The 21,982-nt window shown below is 38.0% G+C and overlaps 1 protein-coding gene across 1 annotated transcript; it reads right to left on the reverse strand.

Annotated features, from left to right (window-relative positions):
* Nucleotides 1–4,150: 4,150 nt before the first annotated feature.
* LOC121416174 (60S ribosomal protein L7-like) lies at nucleotides 4,151–21,165 on the reverse strand. The gene is made up of 6 exons (XM_041609660.1): nucleotides 21,091–21,165; nucleotides 17,522–17,627; nucleotides 16,930–17,096; nucleotides 16,669–16,806; nucleotides 5,368–5,480; nucleotides 4,151–4,366 (listed from the first exon to the last, which is right to left on the reverse strand). Exons 1-6 carry the CDS (start codon nucleotides 21,099–21,101, stop codon nucleotides 4,158–4,160), a joined length of 744 nt encoding a protein of 247 aa, XP_041465594.1. The 5' UTR covers nucleotides 21,102–21,165; the 3' UTR covers nucleotides 4,151–4,157.
* Nucleotides 21,166–21,982: the final 817 nt, after the last annotated feature.

The raw sequence follows: 21,982 nt of genomic DNA on the forward strand, positions 1-21,982 counted from the left end.
AAAAATAGAAAATAATCTAAAATGGGAAAAGGGAAAAAATGAGGGGAAAACAGGACAGTGAAATAACTACCACAAAAATACATTTTCATTCTAAAAAGGCCCAAACTGTAATTATTCAAGGTCAAGTCCACCCCAGAAAAAATGTTGATTTGAATCAATAGAGAAAAATCAACGAGCACGACGCTAAATTTTTTTTAGCAAAATAGGGTGATAAGTTGTCGCATTTCAAAGTTTCATTGACCCAAAACGACATTTGACCATCTGATATGACAAAGCAACTGAATGATTGTTCATTATGAACCTATGTGGGGGGGGGAGGTCAGGGGCGGATCCAGCCTTCGCCAATAGGGGGGGCCCTGAATTTTTTTTCAGCCATATTTTCCCCGATCGGCCACTCGAATATGATATCTGCCGGGATTTTTGGTTTCTTTAAAGGGGTAGTCCTATTTGTCACTTCTTAGCTTTATTCTTATGAATAAACATAAATATATAATACCATAATCATTATTTATATAATGCGAGCGCGAAGCGCGAGCTATTTTTTTGTTGGGGGAATCTTATGTACTTTTTTTCTAAAAGTTTTGAACATTCTGGGCAATCCTGAAAAAAGATGTGTATGCAAGTGAATAATTATTACGAACGTGAAGCGCGAGCAGAAATGAACTGATGGAAAAGGTACTGTTAAGGACTTGCTTGCAGTTAGCCATGAAGATGTTACATATTTTAAAAAAATCAAATAATGCGAGCGCGAAGCGCAAACTGAAATTTTTTGACATGTACCTAAGGAATGGAAATTCTAAGCACTTTTGTAACTTAACAGAATAGGTATATAACTAAACGATTGGTGCGAGCGCGAAGCGTGAGCAAAAAATTTCGTGATCTAGACCTACTGAACGAGACATGTAAATCATGAAAAGGATGAGGAAGTGGGGATCTTCCTTACATTAATAATGCGAACGCAGAGCGCGAGCGGAAAATTTTTATATACGTTTTGAGCTGATCGAAAACGTATTTGTTATGGACTACTTGAACATGAAGACGTTACATATTTCAACATTCAAATATTGCGAGCGCGAAGCGCGAGCTGAAAATTTTTGACATTTCTACCTGAATAATGGAAATTTTAAGCACTTTTTGTAATCGTGGAAAGGATAAGACAAAAACTGAACATTATTGATGCGAGCGCGAAGCGCGAGCGGAAAAATTCTGGACACTATTTATGTTTTGTAAATCATGAAAAGGTTGAGCTATTGGAAATTTTCACACATTAATAATGCGAGCACAAAGCGCAAGCAGACAATTTTTTTATATTGTTATCTAAAACTGGATAATTATTTAAATGGAGAACAAGCTGCGTATCTGAATAAACGTGTGTTTGAGATATCTACCTAGAATTTGGGTACTCTAAATACCTTTTTTACCATGAAAATCAATAAAGCGAGCGCAAAGCGCGAGCTAAAAATATATGATATTCAGATCTGAAAAGGGGTCACTTTAAGCTCTGTATTGCAAGCACTTTGTGGAAAAATTGTGAGGCGAAAAAGGATAACAGTTAAAACAGAGCTGATATTTTCAATTATTGTTACTTTGAGTTTTGACATAGGACCGGGATATTCTATAAGGACATTATGTCATCATAAGAAAATGATTACTATCTTCCTATATCTCTTCCTAAGCATGAGAGCGCAAAATCTATTAATATTATGGCCTGAAAACTGGACATTTAAAGCACTTTTGTAATTATGCATAAGATGCACGAGTTTAAAATCTATCAATGCGAGCGCAAATCGCGAGCAGAAATTTATGATTGTCATCAAATGGTGATTTTAAGTAGTTTGTTTTAGAATTAATATTGAGATATACATAACTCACTAATCAAAATGCAAGCGTGCAGCGCTAGCTGATACGTTTTGACAATCTGACCTAAATAGGGATATTTTGAGAACTTCATGGAATACAGGAAAATAATAGGTAACTGACAAATCAAATTTTGTGAGCGCGCAGCGCAAGCAGAAATTGGTAATATTCAGACCATAAAACAGAAATTTTTACACTTTTAAAAAATCAATTTGTAAATAAAACAAAATAATGAAAGTTCAATTTCCCAGCTGAAATATGTTTTGTATATTGACTTCAGAATTTGATATTTAAGGTCCATATTGAGCAAGATATCACATAAGAGGCAATGCGAGCGCAAAGCGCAAGCGAAAATTATATATATCCCGATATGAAAGATTAAAAAAAATTAATTTCCAAGTCTTCCCCTTATCTAATTTTATTCACTCCTCTTATGCTTGCCTTCCTTCTTTTCTCCTCTCTTTTCCCTTTTTCTTTTTTCCTTTCTTTTCCCTTTTCTTTTTTTTGGGTCCGCCAATAGGGGGGGCCGGGCCCCCCCCTGGATCCGCCTATGGAGGTTTGATTCCATCAGATTTTTCTACACAAAATGTTCTATATATATATATTCTATAACACACAACATTCAGGTGTAACAAGCACCATTTACAATTTCCTCACCACTTGCTCGCTTCGCCAGATGTATACTTTCAATAATCAGAAATTTCCTTAGACAGGGATAAGTCGACCCCAACACATAGTTCATTTGAATAAAAAGAGAAAAATCCAACAAGCATTACACTGGAAATTTCATCAAAATCGGATGTAAAATAAGAAAGTTATATTTCAAAGTTTACTTAATTTTACAAAACAGTTATATGCACATCCTGGTGTGTATGAAAATGAGGAGACTGATGACATCATCCACTCACTATTTCTTTCGTATTTCTTTGGACGAAATATGAAATAATCTAATTTTCTCCTCTTTTTCAAATGAAACAATGATTAATTCCTCCATGAACATGTGGAATTAGCATTGTTTAAAACTATATGGTTCAGTCAAGTTGGTCCTTATCGTCGAATCTGTAAATAATGAAATATTGTATATTTCAAATAGAAAACAAAAGAAATAGTGAGGGACATCATCGACCGTCTCATTTGCATGTCACTGAGATGTGCATATCACTGTTTTGTGAAAAATAAGCGACACTTTAAATGTCATAACTTTCTTATTTTAAATCCGATTTTGATGAAATTTTCAGCGTTATGCTAGTTTGATTTGTCTCTAATTATTCACATCAACACTTTTCTGGGGTGGACTTGACCTTTAACTTACATTACTATGAAATTACTACACAGCTACTTCAAGCAAAAAGGTAATTTGGTGAAAATATGTTTGCACCCAACGGCCCATTTGACACATTCTCCACCATCTCCCCTCCCCCCCCCCGAAATAAATGGAATTTGTGATTACAAACACAGCAAATTCCTCATCATAATTTGAAATTATTCTTTCTTTCAATCCTTCTCTCTGTCCATCTCTTACACTTTCTTTTGATATCTTTTTGTACTTCTCTTTATCAACCACGTCTTTCAATTTTCCATGGATGAATATATTACATTCATGTTCCATCTTTTGCCATTTACAATGACTGACAGGATAGACTTCATTCATTAATCTGGCTAATAGCATTTCATTGTAATGCCAGGAAGGACTTATATTAAATGGCCATTCCACTACAGCATCTTGCTACGATTTGGCTAACCTGCATGTTGGGTAGAATTAGGGGAAAATGAAACTTTAACCTGGAGTCAGCGGAAAATACTTTGCGTTCATGTAGCAATTGCTCTTCTACTAATTTTGCTACATACAGAACGTGAGGGTTGGGGTTTTGATAGGAGTTTGGGTTCAAAATGTGAAGATTGGGGTCAGGTTTGAAGCTTGGGATTGTATTTGGATAGATGCGTATGTTTTTTGGTACAACCAAACCTTTTGCTTCCATTTAGCCATGTCCAGCTGGTCTTGGGCTCTGGAGGTGAATTGTTTGCCAAAGAGATCTCACACAAAGAAATACATCTAATGTGCAAAACTTCTTACCCCAAATATATATTTCCACATATAAATTAAGATATCATGGCTATTTTCTATCACTTCAAGACCTCAAGATCATTTCAAATCTACAAATTCCAAGAGATTAAAATAAATTTGAAGAACAATGACCTCCAAAAACAGTACAATGTTAAGACCATCATCCATTGCATGTGACAATGTACTTTATTCATAGTTCTTGTGTGTGTGTGTGTTTGTGGTGATGTATGGCATGTTAGTTCATCCTCCTGATGAAGTCATTGATGAACTTCTCACGGTTGCCATAGTCGCCGCCCTCGACCCAGTGATTGCCCTTCTTTCGGTAGCCGTTGCGGGGCGAGCTGAGTTTGAAGGGCCAGAGGAAGTTGGAGGCTTGCTTGAAGTTGGGGCCAACGGTGAAGATCTCATGGATTAGATCCTCCACGCAGATGATACCAAGTTTGCCTGAAGATTAGAACAGATTAAAAAGTCACAGGGTAACAAAATATAAAAGAATTGTTACAAGTCCATCTCATTGTATACCTCAGTCACATTTGTTCTACAGCAATTCAGTAAATACCCCAAAAGTTTGTTGACTCTAAATGACCTTTGATCTTCATCTTGTGACCTGAAACTTGCACAAGATGCTCAATGATACTGATTACTCTTTTATCCAGGTTTAATCAACTAGATCCATAAACTTTCAGTTATGATGGCAATTTAACAATTTCCCCAACATGGGCAAAGTACATTGACCCTGGTCATGTGGCCTAAAAGCCGCACAGAATGTTGGGTGACACTAACTTGCTCTTATGACCAGGTTTCATCAAGTAGATCCATAAACTTTTAAAGTTATGCTGGCAATTCAACAAATATCCCAACATGGCCAAAGTTTGTTGACCCCAAATGACCTTTGACCTTGCTCATGTGACTTGAAACTCAATCAAGATGTTAAGTTCAAGACTTTCCAAATACTCAAATAAAACCTTATTAAAGTGACATATCAATAAGCATACTGGTATTAAACTTGAATAGGTGGACCTTCCATGAGTCAAACATTCGTCCAAGAAGCATTTTTAAAGGCCACTTGCTGTGTCGTGGCGATATGGTCTAAGGCACCTCACTATACATGGAAAGTCCGGGGTTCGATCCCTGATTGCTGCACCTATGTCTGTGAGCAAGGCATTTAAACTGACAAAGCTCTTTTATCCTGCATTCATATAAATGGAAATTATGCATTCTTGCTGACTAGGTGCACACTTGTTAAAATTTGTAAAAAAAAATAATAAGACCGAACTATGCAAAACGTGCCATATATTTCTTCTTCAAAGTTTGTTTCCCCAAATCGAACAGATTTCTCTGTTCCAAAAGAACTAGTCAATCACTGCAGTGAAGCAATTGTGCACATCAAAGTCCTCCCTCTTCTAGGTTCAATGCTACAATATTCTATAGTCCAAAAGACTTACCAAGTGCACCCTCGATGATGGCGTTTTCAGTGATGGGGATGCGGCTACCGTTCTGAACCTTGGCAAATCCACGCTTGTAGATCAACTCACGGACAGACTTCAGATTGGGGTACCTGCAAATTAAGCACCAAATATCAGCCATCGTTACAAGGTTGCAACAATTACAGCCCGTCATTTATTTCAGGGATTATTCAATCCTGCTCATTATGCATTTTTGTGAGCAGTACCAAACAAAATACATGTAAACTCACTGAATGTATTGAGAATGTTTTAGGTACCTGGTGGCTTAAAATTTGAAATAATCTTTCTGCCAGAAATTCTGTTCTGTTATATCAAAATGTTCATCCCTTGACTGAACAACCTTTACCATGAGTCAGCTCTTGGTTTCTCGTTGCGATGAAACTGGGATATATGTACAGGCAATTTTTACTCAAGTTATTTAAATGAATACACCCGTACCGTCCGGACTGACATTTAGTCAAGGTAACTGCAGAACTACATTTAGAACAGTAACAACAAAATTGTATCAGCATTCCTTACAGTTTAATCTTCAAAACCATGTCCCTCCCCCCAAATTTTTTTTTCCTCAGACCAACTGAACCCCCCCTGGAAACATCCTATATTGTAACACTTCTCAAGACAGTTCCTTCCACTTTGGTAAACATATGTTCACTGAAAAAAAAGCCTTGCATTTTACAGGAATTATACTAATTCTAATAGGTAACTACAAAATCAAAGTTGGAATAAATAATGAAAACAAGATTTTGCAAAAGATTTGGCCTTTTACCACACCTACATGTACAGTCCGACCTCTCTTATCCGGACATGTTGGGACCAGCACCAATCCGGATAAGGGATTTATCCGGATCTGGGAGACCCAATATTAAATACACGCAGCTGCGCTGCCGGCTGCCTCCCCAGGCCACCGGCGGTAGCTACACTGCACTATTGGATTACGGTAAAGACAATATTCACTGCAGAGTCAGTGCAAATTATAGGCAGTGTTTTATATTGAAATGAAATCGATCGATGGCCAAATCTCTTGGATAATTTACCTGCTAAAATGACTGAGGTATACATCGAGCATACCTCGAAAGAAAGTGAATGATTCGATGAAACCAAGTTTTAAAATTAGATCGTCGCGGCGGGTATCGCAGCTTCGCAATGTCAGCCATTGTTCCACTGACTGTAGGCTCAAACATGATAGATGGCGCTGTCCGTATTGAGGCCTAAAGTTAGCTGGCAAGACATGTGTTGTTTTTCCCGAGAAGCAAAACCTGATGAAATGTTTTGCGCTGCGCCCTGATTTACTGGAAATCATCATTCCTAAAGTTCTTTTGGTGATTTGGGTGAGATATTTTCATGAAAAATATGTTTGGTGTAGGGTGACTATGTAATCAATATGCAATCAAATTGAGTTTATATATAGGATTGAGTTTAGATTGAAATCTCATTTCCTCACGTACCTGTACTAGATTAAAAAAAAAAAAAAAAAAATCTCGGCAAGTGTGCGTCCGGATAATACAGAGATCCGGATAAGGGGAGGCCGGATAAGAGAGGTCGGACTGTACTACCATGGAAATGCTGAAGAAAACACAAAATGCATTCACATTATTTGCACCCGAAGAGGAATGAAACCTTTGGAACAAATAGGCTTGTGTAGAAACGAAAAAATCAAAGAATAAGAATAAAGAAAGTTTGAGAAAAATCGGACAAATAATGAGAAAGTTATGAGCAATTGAATATTGCAATCACTAATGCTATGGAGATCCTCCCATTGGCAATGCGACAAGGATGTGTGATGTCACTGATGAACAACTTTCCCTTTGGTGGACTTTAAAATACCCTCAAAATGTCTCTTTTTGCTTTTTCTTATGATGATACAAACTCTCTATCCATGATGTATTCTTATAAAATATGTATTACATGCCCTCATGTAGAAAGAACACATGATCTATGGATAGATGTGATAAAAGAGGCAATTCAAGTGAAATATATACTAAAGTAATGGGGAGAGTTGTTCACAAGTGACATCACACATCTTTGTTGCATTGCCAATTTGCTATCTCCATAGCATTAGTGATCGCAATATTCAAATGCTCATAACTCTCTCATTATTTGTCTGATTTTTCTCAATTTTTTGTTGATCTGTTTCTTTGATTTTTCTGTTTTTACACAAGCTATCTTGTTCCCATGGTTTCATTCTCCTTTAACTCTATTTGAAGTTGGATATTTCGGGTAAATTCTACCCTCCCCCCCTTCAGATCTTGGCTGCTAATCGCACAATCACAGCAAAAAATTGCAAGCGCATGGAGCCAGTTGTACCGTACAAGACTGTAGCAGAATTTTCAAAAAAAGTGGAACACCATTGGCAGTCTTGCCTGCATTTCATGATTCAATATAGCAGCAGCGCTGACTTGGAAAACAAAACAAAAAGGAAATTCTTATTCAAAAGTGGAGCGCCTCTGGCACTTCCACCTACATGTACATAATGCAATTCAATATAGCAGCAGTGCTGACATTAAAAACTACTATAAAATAATTATTCACAAAAAACACTGTTTATATAGTGATACAATACAACGTTCAATGACCCTAAATGATATATGACCTTGATCATGTGACCAAAGACTTATCAGTGATACTTGATTTCTCCTATGTCTGCATTTCATAAACTATATCCATAAACTTTGAAAGTTATGACAGCAATCTAATAATTTACCTTCAACATGGGCAAAGTTCACTGACCTGATATGACCTTTGACTTTGGTCATGTGATATAAAACTCACACGAGATGTTCAGTGATACTTGATTACTGTCATGATGTCCAAGTCTTACGAACTAGATCTATACACTTAAGAGTTATGATGGTTATTCAACAAATACCCCCACATGGCCAAATTCTTTGACCTTAAATGACCTTTGACCTTGGTCATGTGACCTCGAATTCACACCGGATGTTTAGAGATACCTGATTACTCTCATGCCCAAGTTATACGAATCAGATCATAAACTTTCAAAGTTTTGATGGTAATTCAACAAATACCCCAACCTTGTAAAAGTTAATTGACCCTAAATGACCTTTGACTTTGGTCATGTGACTTGAAACTCAGGCAGGATGTTCAGTAATACTTGATTACCCTTATGGCCAAGTTTAATAAACTACGTCCATATACTCTCGACGTTGTGAGGAAATTTCAAAAACTTAAAGGGGAAGTTCATCCTGACAAATAGTTTATTGTAAAAATAGCAGAAAAAATAATAAAAAATATTGCCGAAGGTTTGAGAAAATTTCATCAAATAATTAATAAGTTATTAGAATTTCAATTATTTGATTTGTGACGTCATATGCAAGCAGCATTCCTACATAGCAAATGGTAAAAATCAATGAAATGTCATTTTCTCAGAAAATTGAAAATGGTTTTCATTGTACCTTTTGTAAATCATTAGACAAATCATTTCACACCTGATCATGAAAAGAAAACAAAATGAAGTCATCAGGAACCATACACAATTTGAAATTCATGCATTTTATATTACATAACACATGGAGCAGCTGCTCGTAAAAGGCGTCAAAAATCCAAAACTTTGAACTCTAATAACTTTCTTACTCTTTAACTGATTTTCCTCAAACCGTCACCAATATTTTTTACTATTTTTTTCTGCTATTTTTACAACATAGTTTTCTTCAGGGAGAACTTCCCCTTTAACCTTATGTTAAGTTTTTGATATTGATTCCCATGTGGTCTAAGTTCATTGACCCTAAATGACCTTTGACCTGTCATGTGACCTGAAACTGGCAGGATGCTCAGTAATATTTTACTGATTAACCTTATGTACAAGTTTCAAGAACTAGGTCCATATACTTTCTAAGTTAAACTGTCATTTCAAAAACTTAACCGCTTTGGTGTTGACACCACCATGGCTGTTGGGAAAGTGGCGCCTATAGTCTCACTCTGCTATGCAGGTGAGACAGAAACTGGACAATTCAGTTTAAAACTTAACGGTTGGCAACACTGGGATCCTTTTGTGATCAAATTACATGCGTAAATCAGATTAAACTACCAAAAATAAAAATAATCATGATTTATTCATGAAAATACAATATGAAGTGATTTTGTATAAGAAATCACGTTTTTGAGCAATTTTGGGGTTGACACACGAATCAGGAGTGTGTCTCATTTTCGCAGTGAATGTTAAAATTCATTTATAGCCCAGTCATTTTAGCCCAAATTTTGACCAAACTTGGAAGTTGGAACAAATTGCAACAGAATTTTTTTTATCACAATGCATTTCTGTGAGGTCCCTAGTACAACATACTAATACCATGGTCACATTTGCTCTACGGTGGCCGTACAGCGAGTCGAAAACAGCAGTTTCAACATTTTTTTATTTTGTACCAACTACATATAGGTGGTTTGAATTGAAATTAATAAAACGGCTGTTGTCGACTCGCCGTAGATCAAATGTGACCAAGGTATAAAAGTCCCAAACTTTCCAAATAGGGGAAAGGCATCTAATTTGCACAAATCCAAGATGGCTGCCAAAATTAATTGATATGCGTTATCCTTAATGTTTTTTGTACAGATCATGGAAAGTCTTGAAATAAATACGCAATTCACTATGATTAAGATATCATAATTCGATTGCAATCGTTTCCGGGACTGTCCGGTTCATATTTTTCAAAAATGTGAGAAATTGTGCCCAAATTTCTGTGTTTTCGGTCAAAAATTTGCATGTGCGTTGAAATCTTTCTGTTTTATCATTAGCATCAACAACTATTGTATCAGCATTCGACAAGAAAGGGGATATATCAATGAAAAAATTGATATGCTTCATAACAGTATTAATGTGTCTTAACTTGCTTAGAATAAGGGCAAATACATCCGAATGTATTATGCGATATTGCGATAAAGTGACATCAAAAACCAACCTCCGTGTCCCAGTCATTCTTTTATATCGACTACAAAGCGATTGCTTGGATGCCTTTGGAGATAGTACAATATATTAAATCGGTCTTGCCTCGCCTTTGTTGGTGTGACTAACACGCGTAAATACAATGACGTATAGCGATGCAAAGGTGTATATTCGCTAGAGGGTATTCATTTGTCTTGCAATCTACTATGGTCAACAAGGAAATTCGTGATCACTCTCGCAAAGTGTTCACTGGCTTTCTAGGAAATTCGTGATCACTCTCGCAAAAAGTGTTCACTAGCTTACAAGTTCACAAGCTTTCGAGTGCCGCTGCAACTCTTTATCAAGTGACAAAGATTGTCCGATATCGTACTCTATTTATACTAATCTCCAAGACCGTACGCACAAACGCGAGAACAATAGGTGGGCACTGATCCGTTGTGTGATTGGTCAGGAGTTAATAAGCCGGGGGTATATGCAAATACGCCGTGGGTCGGCAATATGCAAATGAGACCAAAATTGGCGGGCTCGCTAGTTTCCCGTGGGCGGGGGTTGACTGGCTGAGCGGTCCCTCGATCGGGGCCGGGAATGATCGGGTCGGCGTGCACTGCCAGGTAAGGGGGTATTGTGCTGTCGGATGGTTCGCATCCAGAAATCGGGGATGTCGATCCCGCTGTCTCTGTTGAAGTTGTTAGGACAAAGACGTATACTAATAGCCTCCTTAATCCTGCGTGTATACCAATGTCTTTCTTTGGCAATGCAATGTACACCCTCCCAATCTGGGTGGTGTTGCTTCTCCCAAGCATGTTCTGCCACCGCGGATGTGTCGGTTCGCTGTAACCGAACATCGCGCTTGTGTTCAGAAATGCGTTCAACTATCGGTCAGCTTTGGTCTCATTTAACCCTAAATAGACTGGGCTATTTCGACGCCTAAGAAGCTCGGCCGTCGATCGCGCGATCAAGACGAAAATTGGCACACGCATTACCCATGGCATTATCTACAAAACTATAACATCAAATTCTGCAAAAAATCTCGTTTCATTAATTATGCTAATTTATGCGTAAAATCATAAGTTTGCTCTAATTAATAAAATAATGCCCCTGAAATGCTAATTTTTGTTTCACATACTCTAGATAGGCACCTGATCAAATTTATTTTTAAAAAATTTCAACATCACATTTATTTTCTTATGTATTCTATTGTTTTCTAAATTTCTTATGTATTTCTTTGTTTTTTGACTTTTTGTTTTTTATTGTTTTTTCAATGGAAATTGTCGGGGACTTCATTTTGACCATAAAAAAGATAAAATTAATTGATTTTAAGCAGTAAAAGGAAAAATAATGATACATTTATGAATTTTGGCTAAAAACACTATTTGCATAGGATTTGTACACAAATTCACGTTTTTGAGTAATTTTGGGTCTGCATGCACTTACGAAATGTTGCGTAATTTCCGAACCGCGTACCCGGGGTCACAATTTTGGTCTCAAAAGTTGCGCGAGACTTGAAAGTAAAAAGTCAGCGAGCGACGCGGTCAAAAAATTTTGCGCGGTAGATTTATCGCGAAAAATGTCGAGGGGGGGGCTGAATCAGCCCCCCCCCAGTCTTTTTAGGGTTAAACAGCTTTAGTGCTGTAGCTCGGATCACCTTCCGAACTGAATCCCGCCGGGTTGAGCTGGTTCGGTTCGGAAAATACGAACCGGGCTTCATTGCCAAGCTCTCTCAACCCGGAAAATTAACCCGAATGCTATACAACTTGTTTCCGTCATCGCGATTAAACTAAAAAGCCATCTATTCACCTGCAACGCCTTTCAAAGTTAGAGGCAGACTCAAGCCAAGCCTTACCGCTCATTCATAACTTTAAATAGATCGTCCGGTCTGTCCATGCATGACGATTGGCCCTTGTACTTCTATGTAGCTGTGTTTTCTCATATGTTTCTCAGCCAGAGATAATCCAGCGAAAATCAATCTTTGCGAGCCACGTGCCCCTGCGCAGCCCGCCCTGCGTCTATTCTGTGTACATGTGGCTGTGCGGCTGCACTGTAAAATGTGTGTGTCCATATAATATACTAGTAGTGCGCAGTGCATGTTGAATGCGTGTGTATGGAATCATGTGATTGATCACCTGGTCAGGAATGGTTCACTTGCATGATCGAGGGCCCGGTTGTCATGTTGACATTAATCTTCTTGGTTTTGTGAGCTACATGTAACTGTCATCAGAGGTGGCCATAAAGAAGTCCGAATGAGAATTATGTTTCCTTCGAGATGATTGTGATGACAAACAAATGACTTTTTTGTGCAAGGGTGAATACTAATCTGTTCGCCCCCCCCCCCCCTTGTGAGTGTGTTTTTTAAGGGGGAGGGGAGCGGACTGGACGAGTTCTGGTTAGTGTTGTGATGATTGCCAATTTTTATCTATTTTTGTATTTATCTATTTATTTATTTATTTATTTACCACTTGTGGGATGGAACACCCTATCTGCACATGCTGTTTTTCGTAGGGGGCCAATATTAAGGCTTATAAAGTGTATAACAGTTTATTTCACAATTATTACGCAACAAACAACACAATTTGTTTACATTTGTAATTTTTTTTTCGTTGATTTTTTTTACCTTTCGTTATTAATCATTTGTGGCATGCTATTAAAATGCAAATTCAGAAGAAAAAATCAATATAATAGACGAATTTTCAGAATATGAGTTTAATGAAGTGCCCCGAGTACGTTTGTGTGTATGCGTGGGACGTATTACAAGTTGGTGTGCGATTTTGAAATTGAAAGAGGTGGTTAAAATTGCTATAGGGATAGCTTCGAATGAATGAAAAAAAAGGGAGAGAGTGAACTTGGTATAATTCTGAGTCTGAGAATGACAGGTTCTAATATAGAGGGGATGGGAAGAATCCTGACTGAGGCTAATTGTAAAAAGGCATACAAAGCAAGGAAATCAAATAGCTCCTTTTTAAAAACAAGTGAGGTCTCTTTCCCTTTGTTCAATGATCCAATCATCCCACAGATGTCTCTTTCATCAAAATAAACATTCTCATTCACTATCGACTTTTTGGTTTCGATGTTGTGCCCGGAAGTAACTAAATTCCCCACCCCCCTCCCCTGCGTTACAATGGTACATTTACGGCTTCTGTTTATTTAAAGTGTGACGGAGTGAAGAAAGCAATGGATATTGAAATCAAGAATTTGAGAGAGAGAGAGCGAGATGTGAGGGTAAGAGGAGGGGAGAAAAATTATCATGCAAAGTTTTAAAATTTGTACAAGAATGTTTTGAAAGAAACTGAAGAAAAAGAAGACCAGGCAAGATTTCAAAAGATATGAATGTTATTCCATCTCATTTTATTTTGATATCGTGGAGAATATTGCAACAAAATGAACAAATAAATATTACCTATACAAAAGAAATAGGAATACATGTTGAACATTAATGGGATGCTCTTCCTCGTCTTATTTTTTTTTCAAACTATATTTCAATCATTTTGTGATTGGTTTAGTTCATTGACTTAATTCACGATGAAAAATCCCCTTTCCAATTTTCTGATCACTAATAGCTATTAATAAAGTATTGAAGTACCCCAAAAGCCAAAACCCATTTCTAATCAACTTTGGCTTCATTCCACTGGAATTTCCATCGCCCTTGTTTATAATTTATTGACAAAAACAATGTCTGGAGAGTATCTGGAATTAGGTCACCGCGAAGAATAATTTCGACAGCCTGGTATTATAAACAATGTGGTTTCGGCTTTCACACATTCCAAGCATGTTGGCCTTTCATTCAAGACCATGTGCTTACGGCCAGAGAGTGACTCCTGTAATTGACAGATGAATGAACCAATCACAGCTCGCAAAGACTAAAGTTAACCGTTACTGGGTGTGTTGGTGCGATCACGGATGGGAGTGGTCGTATTTCTACTGGCCAATGGCTGATGAACGGAGATGGTTGGACTATCATAGCGAGGGCCAGGGCGGGAGCGCAGGTGCGCAGCGGATGAGGAAAAAAGTCGAATACGGTGTTGACAGTATAGTAGAGTTTGATGATAGATTAATTATCAAGTGGCGTATATTTTCGGGGTTGTGTTTTCTTTTGAGGACAAGGTCAGAGGGGTGATGTCAGCCACAGTAGTTACTGTCAAAAAGGTCAAAACATTACATTTTTTGCACAACGCACATCAAATTAAACTGGTCCGGGTTACCGAACCGAACCGAGACGGACTTTGATTCTTATAAAATTTCCGAGCCGATTTCGGGCCGAGTTGAAGGCTCCGAGCTACAGCACTAAACAGCTTGTACGCCCCAAAGACCCTATCCCTGATCACAGACGTGATGGCATAGTATACAACATTCCTTGCCAGGGATGTGACGGGTCTTACATCGGAGAGACAGCCTGACAGATAGTTGAACGCATTTCTGAACACCATTTATGGAAAAATCTATAAATCCGGAGCCCTCATTGAGGCAAAAAGTTGTTTCTGCTACAGTGTAAGTCACTTGGAAACAAAAGAGTAGCCTATATGTGCTACGTATAAAGAAGTGCTGGCACATCAAAGCCTAAATCCTCTAGGGGGCTGCTGAAATCACCCCACCCCTTTTGCGTATTTTGCCCATTTCTTGTAAAATTTTGGAGCCCCGATGAGGGAAAAGGCGTTTCCCCCTTTGCAGTAGACCACTTTTATTCTTTGGAACCACTTGGAGATAACAAAATTATATTTTTTTTCCTTCCATCAGCTACATACAAAGAAGTGCTGGCACAGCAAACCCTACCTCTCAGGGGTTTGCCGAAGTCAACCTTCCCCTTATTATTTTGCCTTTATGTGGAAAATCTATCAATTCGGAGCCCTCATTGATGCAAAAATGTTTTTTTTTATATATACATGTATAGTAAACCACTTTCATTGTTTCGTAACCACTTGGAGATAAAAAAACTTTTATCAGCTACATATAAAGAAGTTCTGGCTCAGCAAAGCCTACCCCTCAGGGGTTCCCTATTATAAGTCTCCCCACCCTTTTTGCCTATTTTCCCCTCCTTATTTTATTTATAATTTATGGGGAAAATCTGCCAATTAACATGATTAAGGCAAAACGTTGTTTCTGCTCTATAGCAAACCTCTTTCATTGTTTCGTAACCACCTGGAGATAAAATAGTAGATTTTCCTCTATCAACTACAATAAAGAAGTGCTGGCTCAGCAAAGCCTACCTCCCTTAGGGGTTCCCGAAGTCTCTCCACCCTTTTTGCTTATTTTTCCTCTTTCTTAAAACAAAATCGCAGTTTTTGACCCCCCCCCTCTATTCGGGCAAAAGGCATTTCTGCTATATGGTTTAGTTACTTTTATTATTTGAAACTTAAAGATGAGTAGGTTTAGTCTATCAGCGCATCGACCCTTCCCTCTTCAGGGACTCCAAATTGACAGATTTTCCCATAAACTGGCAAAATACGGAAAAAGTGTGACTTCGGTATATAGTTAAATAGTAGTATAATAGGATGTGGCAGGTCTAATAGCTACATCTTATTTTTCTCTTGAACTCTGAGATCAAGCAAGCAGAAAATGTCATTATTTTGGTGTACAATGTCACGTGACTAGCATATGATAGTTTCCGTGCCTAAAACAGTCCAAACAGAATCGAATTTATGTATTTAATGTTAATAGTAACGATTTTCTTGTAGTATAAATCTTTTCTTACTGATATTTATGATACAGCAATAGTTTGAGGAATTCAATGTTTATAGTATATCGAGGCCGGAATTGATATGATTTGTAATCGGGTCTGAGTACATAGTATACACTAGCGTCGTCTGCTACGTAAACTTAATGAGCGAATATGACCAAAATTAACCATTATGTTTATGCAAATTAGAACACTTTCACCTATTCGGATTTTCTGGGACTTTTAGTATGTCTTCTATGGACCTCAAAGAAATGTTCTGCATTGGAATAAATTCTGTTGCAATTTGTTCCAAGTGAAAAGTTAAAATGACTGGACTATTAGGGCTAGTTCAATTGGCTCCCTCCCCCAGTTAACTACGGATTACATTTGATAACTTAGTTTTAGCATACAATCCATATGGACAAGCAATCATGGAAAGCATGACATTGACTTAGCTTAGCTTGACGTAGCCGAGAACTGATTAAGTGCTTCATAATCATATCCACAGCGCTGGCAACCATCCTAGATCCCACTTGTCGATGACGGCACGTTCCCATGTTGGGAACTGCCAAGTTTTACAACAACCTATCCAGTAATTCTCCAGATTTCAAGTTTATGATGTATCTCTGGCATTTGTGTGATCCAGAGACATAAAAATTGGAATGTTCATCTATAATGGGCATCTTTTGATTCCTATATTCTCTCCTAGGTAACTCTTTTTCAGCAACTGACTTACCCCCAGGCAATGTAGGGCTCCACCAACCTCAGCATCTGTAGGGTAGCCTTGTTGAGGCGGACAAAGACTCCATTGTGGATCTGTCGCAGGCGGAGCAGCTGGAGGACCTTGCGGACACGGGGGCTAACGCCATTGATACTTTAAAGAGAAACAGTTAGTGATATAAAGTTAGGATTCTATGAAGTTTTGACAACATACCATGAATTGTGAGAAATATAATTCATCATATTATAGTTATCAATACAGTGTGAGGACACTCACCCTCTGATCCGGATGACAAATGCCAGTCTGGGTTCATCTTCAACATAGTAGTTTCCATGCTTGCGAGCCTGGCGATGAAGACGTACAGCGTCACGCTCACGCTTCTTGTACTCCCTAATGTAGTCTTCTGCACGCTTGAAGATCACGCGTCTCTTCTTGGCATTCTCCTGTAAGTTAAAGATTTTTTAATCCTTAATTTAAAGCCTGTCTTTGATTTTCTTTAAATCCCATTCCACTATTTCAATTCAAGACTAGATTATATGAACATGGATGCCCTGAAAAAGTTGATGTGAAGGATAACAAAAAGTTAAGCAATGATAGTAGAACATTGTTCTACAATTGATTCCATTGGCTTCAATGTACAATCAATCATAGAATCAAGCATTTGATTAATCACTAACCTTTGTGTTACAGGACTCTAGATTTTGATCAGTGACCCAATCAAAATGAATATTACTTTTTTATATAAAACCACTTCGCTCCTATACATACAATGCAGCCCAAAAAATAGTGTTCTTGAGACTATAATGAAATTACAGATTTGGCAAACCAAGTTCATTAAGCCTGAAAAATACAAAATATAATATTTCACCTTCTTGGCAAGGAGGCGAGCTTGTGCCCTCTTAGCCTTCTCAGTTTGTCGGTTCTTCCTCTTCTTCAGAAGGGATTCTGGTGCCGTTGGCAGCTTCTTAGGCGCACTGCAGGAAATGAAGATGAAACAAAGTTTATAAATACGAAGGGGCATCATAATTGGCCCAAATTTTCTTTTTACGCACCTCCTAATGGGAGGATCCAAACCATGCAAAAAATTACAAAGAAGAGACTACAGGATCTACACAGTAGAGGCGCACGACCAATATGGGAGACTGTCTTCCATGAGAGAGATTATCTCCAATATCTGAGACTTTTATAAAGAATTTGGGGATCCAATTTCAGACAGTCTCCAGTTTGGGAGACCAATTTTCTTTGTTTACATTTGCTGCAAAGGAAAATAAAAATGTGATAAGCAGATTCCTCATGAAAAATTACCCCTTTTCCACCATATACTTTAAAAATTCACCCTCTAGACCTCTACTTTTGTTTTTATAAAGGATTTTTGTTGTCATTCACACATTAAAACTAATGGGCTTCTGTCCTCAGTGGGACAAAAATTCATCAAAAAATGAGAAAAATATTGTGAAAAGACGCACGCGTCTGTAGCATTGGCGAAGAACGATAGGAAACAAGATGGCGACGTAAACATCGGGCAAGTCTCTTTCGTCTTTTCACAATATTTTTCTCATTTTTTTGATGAATTTTTGTTCAAAAATAACGAGCGTAGAAATGTTCTTCGCCAACGTTACGCGACGCACACGTCTGTAACGATGGGGAAGAACATGAAACAAGATGGCAGCGTAAACATCAGGCAAGTCTCTTCCGTCTTGTCATATTTTTCTAATTTTTTGATGAATTCTTGTTTAAAGATAAAATTGATGGCGCAGAAATGTCGGAAATGAAGTTGCATCCCATGTACATGATTTAGGGCTAGGCCTAGATCTTTTAGAAGGAAAGTAGAAATCTTGGGGGCGAAAGTTTCAGGACGAAAGGTTTTGGCGGCCTACACGCACGTTTATGGATAGGAATACCTGGCTTCATTGAGAGTAAGCCTACATCAGTAAACAGTAGAGGCACATGGCCAATATTGGAGACTGTCTCCAATGTGGGAGATTATTTCCAATATCAGAGACTTTTTGTAAAGAATTTGGGTATCCAATTTCAGAGTCTCCAGTTTTGGAGACTAATATTTCCTTAGGCTTTGTTTACATTTGCGGCAAAAGGATTAGGCCCTACCTTGGCGGCAAATAAAAATGTGATAGGCCTAAGCAGATTCCTCATGAAAAATTACACCTTTTCACCGTCTAGGCCCTACTATAAAAATTCACCATCTACTTTCGTTTTGATAAGGATTTTTGTTGTCATCCACGCACAAAACAAATGGGCTTCTGACCTCAGCGAGACAAAATTTTGGGTGGAAAAAAATTGTGCTTTTGTTGGTGTTGTTTCTTTTGTCCTTTTGCAAAGCAAGTCTCCAATGTGAGAATAGTCTCCCATATTGGCCGTGCGCCTCCTACTGGTAAATCAATGATTTTTACTCTCAAGAAGCCGCCTGGCTATTGACTGGTGTTGTGACAACACCAACATCAGATTTCAAGCCTGTACTACCTGTAGGCCTACTCAATTCTACTAGGCCTAGTCTACTTGCATGACTTGAAACCACCCAATTTTTGCCAGGCATTGGCATTTAATACATCTACGGAATGATGTTATAGATCAAGTCCACCTCAGAAAAATGTTGATTTGAATAGAGATTTTCGGTCTTAATTATACTTGTTGAATTTTCTCTTTTTATTCAAATCAAGTTTTTGTTGGGGTGGACTTGTCCTTTAAGGCAGTGTATACAGCCACACGCGTGTGTCTTTACCATCCAGCCACACGCGTGTGGTTATATATCCAGAACACCTATCTGTGGATACCGCCACACGCCGCCAGTAATAACAGAAAAACACGTACCGGTATGTAGGTCTGACCGTCTATATCACTATCAAAATAACCTCATTTCTTCATTAAATTCTTACATTCTAAACCCCTTTGATATCCTTAGATCGTTTCAATTTCAGTCTCACCAGTAGAGGCGCACGGCCAATATGGGAGACTCTCTCCAATAGGGGAGACAATCTCCCACATTGGAGACTTGCTTTGCAAAAGGACAAAAGAAACAACACCAACAAAAGCATGATTTTTTCCACCAAAATTTTGTCTCACTGAGGTCAGAAGCCCATTTGTTTTGTGTGTGATTGACAACAAAAATCCTTATCAAAACAAAAGTAGACGGTGAATTTTTAAAGTAGACGGTGAAAAGGGGTAATTTTTCATGAGGAATCTGCTTATCACATTTTTATTTGCCGCCAAGGTAATCCTTTTGCCGCAAATGTAAACAAAGGAAATTGGTCTCCAAAACTGGAGACTGTCTCTGAAATTGGATACCCAAATTCTTCACAAGTCTCTGATATTGGAGATAATCTCCCACATTGGAGACAGTCTCCAATATTGGCCGTGCGCCTCTACTGCTCACCGTCTTCTCTCCTTGCTTTTCTTGTCTTGTTACAAACGGTCGTCTGTTTAACAGCAAATTCTCTTTTTCTACTTGTGTCGATTCTGGCTTCCTTCGCGGTGGCAGACCCATACAGCGTTAGCGCAGCGCAGTAGTAGACATAGGCCTACACAGTTTGGGTTTACGTTTAGTACGAATTATGAACTGTGTATGTCTACTACTGCGCTGCGCTAACGCTGTATGGGTCTGCCACCGCGAAGGAAGCCAGAATCGACACAAGTAGAAAAAGAGAATTTGCTGTTAAACAGACGACCGTTTGTAACAAGACAAGAAAAGCAAGGAGAGAAGACGGTGAGAATGAAATTGAAACGATCTAAGGATATCAAAGGGGTTTAGAATGTAAGAATTTAATGAAGAAATGAGGTTATTTTGATCGTGATATAGACGGTCAGACCTACCTACATACCGGTACGTGTTTTACTGACACTGTTATTACTGGCGGCGTGTGGCGGTATTCACAGATAGGTGTTCTGGATATAACCACACACGTGTGGCTGGATGGTAAAGACACACGCGTGTGGCTGTATACCGGTACACTGCCTTAAATTAATTGGAGTTGAATTTATTTTGAAGTCACCGGCATCATCATGATCATCACTGACAAAATGAACAGCAATGAACATGATGGACTGGTGACTTAAACCAGGATAATGCCTCAAGGCCATTACTTCACATCTTATCAAAATAAATTTTCAAATATCAGTTGCAGGAAAGGTTAAGAAATGTGTCAAAATCAAATTTGTGGTGCCGGCCGGACAAAGTTTTTAAATGCCTGCCCATGAACCGTGCACACACTGCATCGTTCATGGGTACGGGCGATCTTCGCCCGAAGCTAATTGGTGTGAACATGTAACACAAAATTTAGAAAAATATAGTTGAACATCAATGGAAATGTTTCGAGTGCATTGGTCATGATCATATCAAGCATAAGAACCAATGGTATAATCTGGAAAATATTAAAGGATTAACTAGATTCGAGGAGATTATTTAAGGGATGTACTCTTTCGCACCTATCTGCCATGTTGGACCAAGTCGAAAAGGACTTCGTTCATTGGATAGACTTTGCACTTAGGTGGCGCTATTTTCCCCCAATAAAGTAAAGATATAAAATTTCATCTTCTGTAATTAGTCAAGAATATTCCCTTATTGTTGGAGGAGATTTTAATATTCCTACTAATCGAAACTTAGATTACATGGGTGGAAGTAATATTTTGAAAATAGATATAGAGACTCATTGGTGGTCTGGTGGATTTTCTTGATAGGCTAAATTTAAATTAAGTCAGTATTGTTATAGTGCCTTGATCTTTCAAGCCTTGGCCTTGAGGATTTTGAGCCTTGAAATTTCAAGGTAGGCCTATTTTCAAGGCATTTTATATTTTGTACTTTCATTTGTTTTAAGTAAGTAATTATGAATGTTTCAATCATTCCGTATATTTAATGACACTAATGGTCGATACTACCAGTCACCAGTAACAGTAGCAGCAGTAGTAGTAAGTGCACTAGCAGTGTCATCAATTGTAATTATTAAATCACCATTACCAAGAATTGTCATCACATATGTAACAAAGAAAACAGCAGTGATGAAAAATAACATAATTTATTGGTAATGTCTTGTAATTATGACAAATGATAATAATGATGGGAATGATGATTATGATGAAGATTATAGTGATTTGATGACATGAATAATTCTGACAGATCTGACTGCAATTTTGACAACAAATTTCATACTTTAAACATAATTGCTAACTCTGAAGAATGATAACAAGGTTGATTTCTATTCCATTAGGATTTCCCATGTGGCCAACAAGAATGTGTTTAAGTCCTAGTGAGTCTGAAAAGATTGGGTAAACTCACAGTCTTCAATTTTGTCATATCCAAATGGGGCTATGTCAATGGCAT

Source organism: Lytechinus variegatus, chromosome 1, assembly GCF_018143015.1.
Source record: "Lytechinus variegatus isolate NC3 chromosome 1, Lvar_3.0, whole genome shotgun sequence".
NCBI classification, from domain to species: domain Eukaryota; kingdom Metazoa; phylum Echinodermata; class Echinoidea; order Temnopleuroida; family Toxopneustidae; genus Lytechinus; species Lytechinus variegatus.

Excerpts from the sequence above, each read along its gene's own strand:
- LOC121416174 (XM_041609660.1), bottom strand. Across the intron at positions 5,481-16,668 it reads GAGCCCTACATTGCCTGGGG|GTACCCCAATCTGAAGTCTG; the intron begins GTAAGTCAGTTG and ends CTTAATTTGCAG. Across the intron at positions 4,367-5,367 it reads CATCATCGAGGGTGCACTTG|GCAAACTTGGTATCATCTGC; the intron begins GTAAGTCTTTTG and ends TCTAATCTTCAG.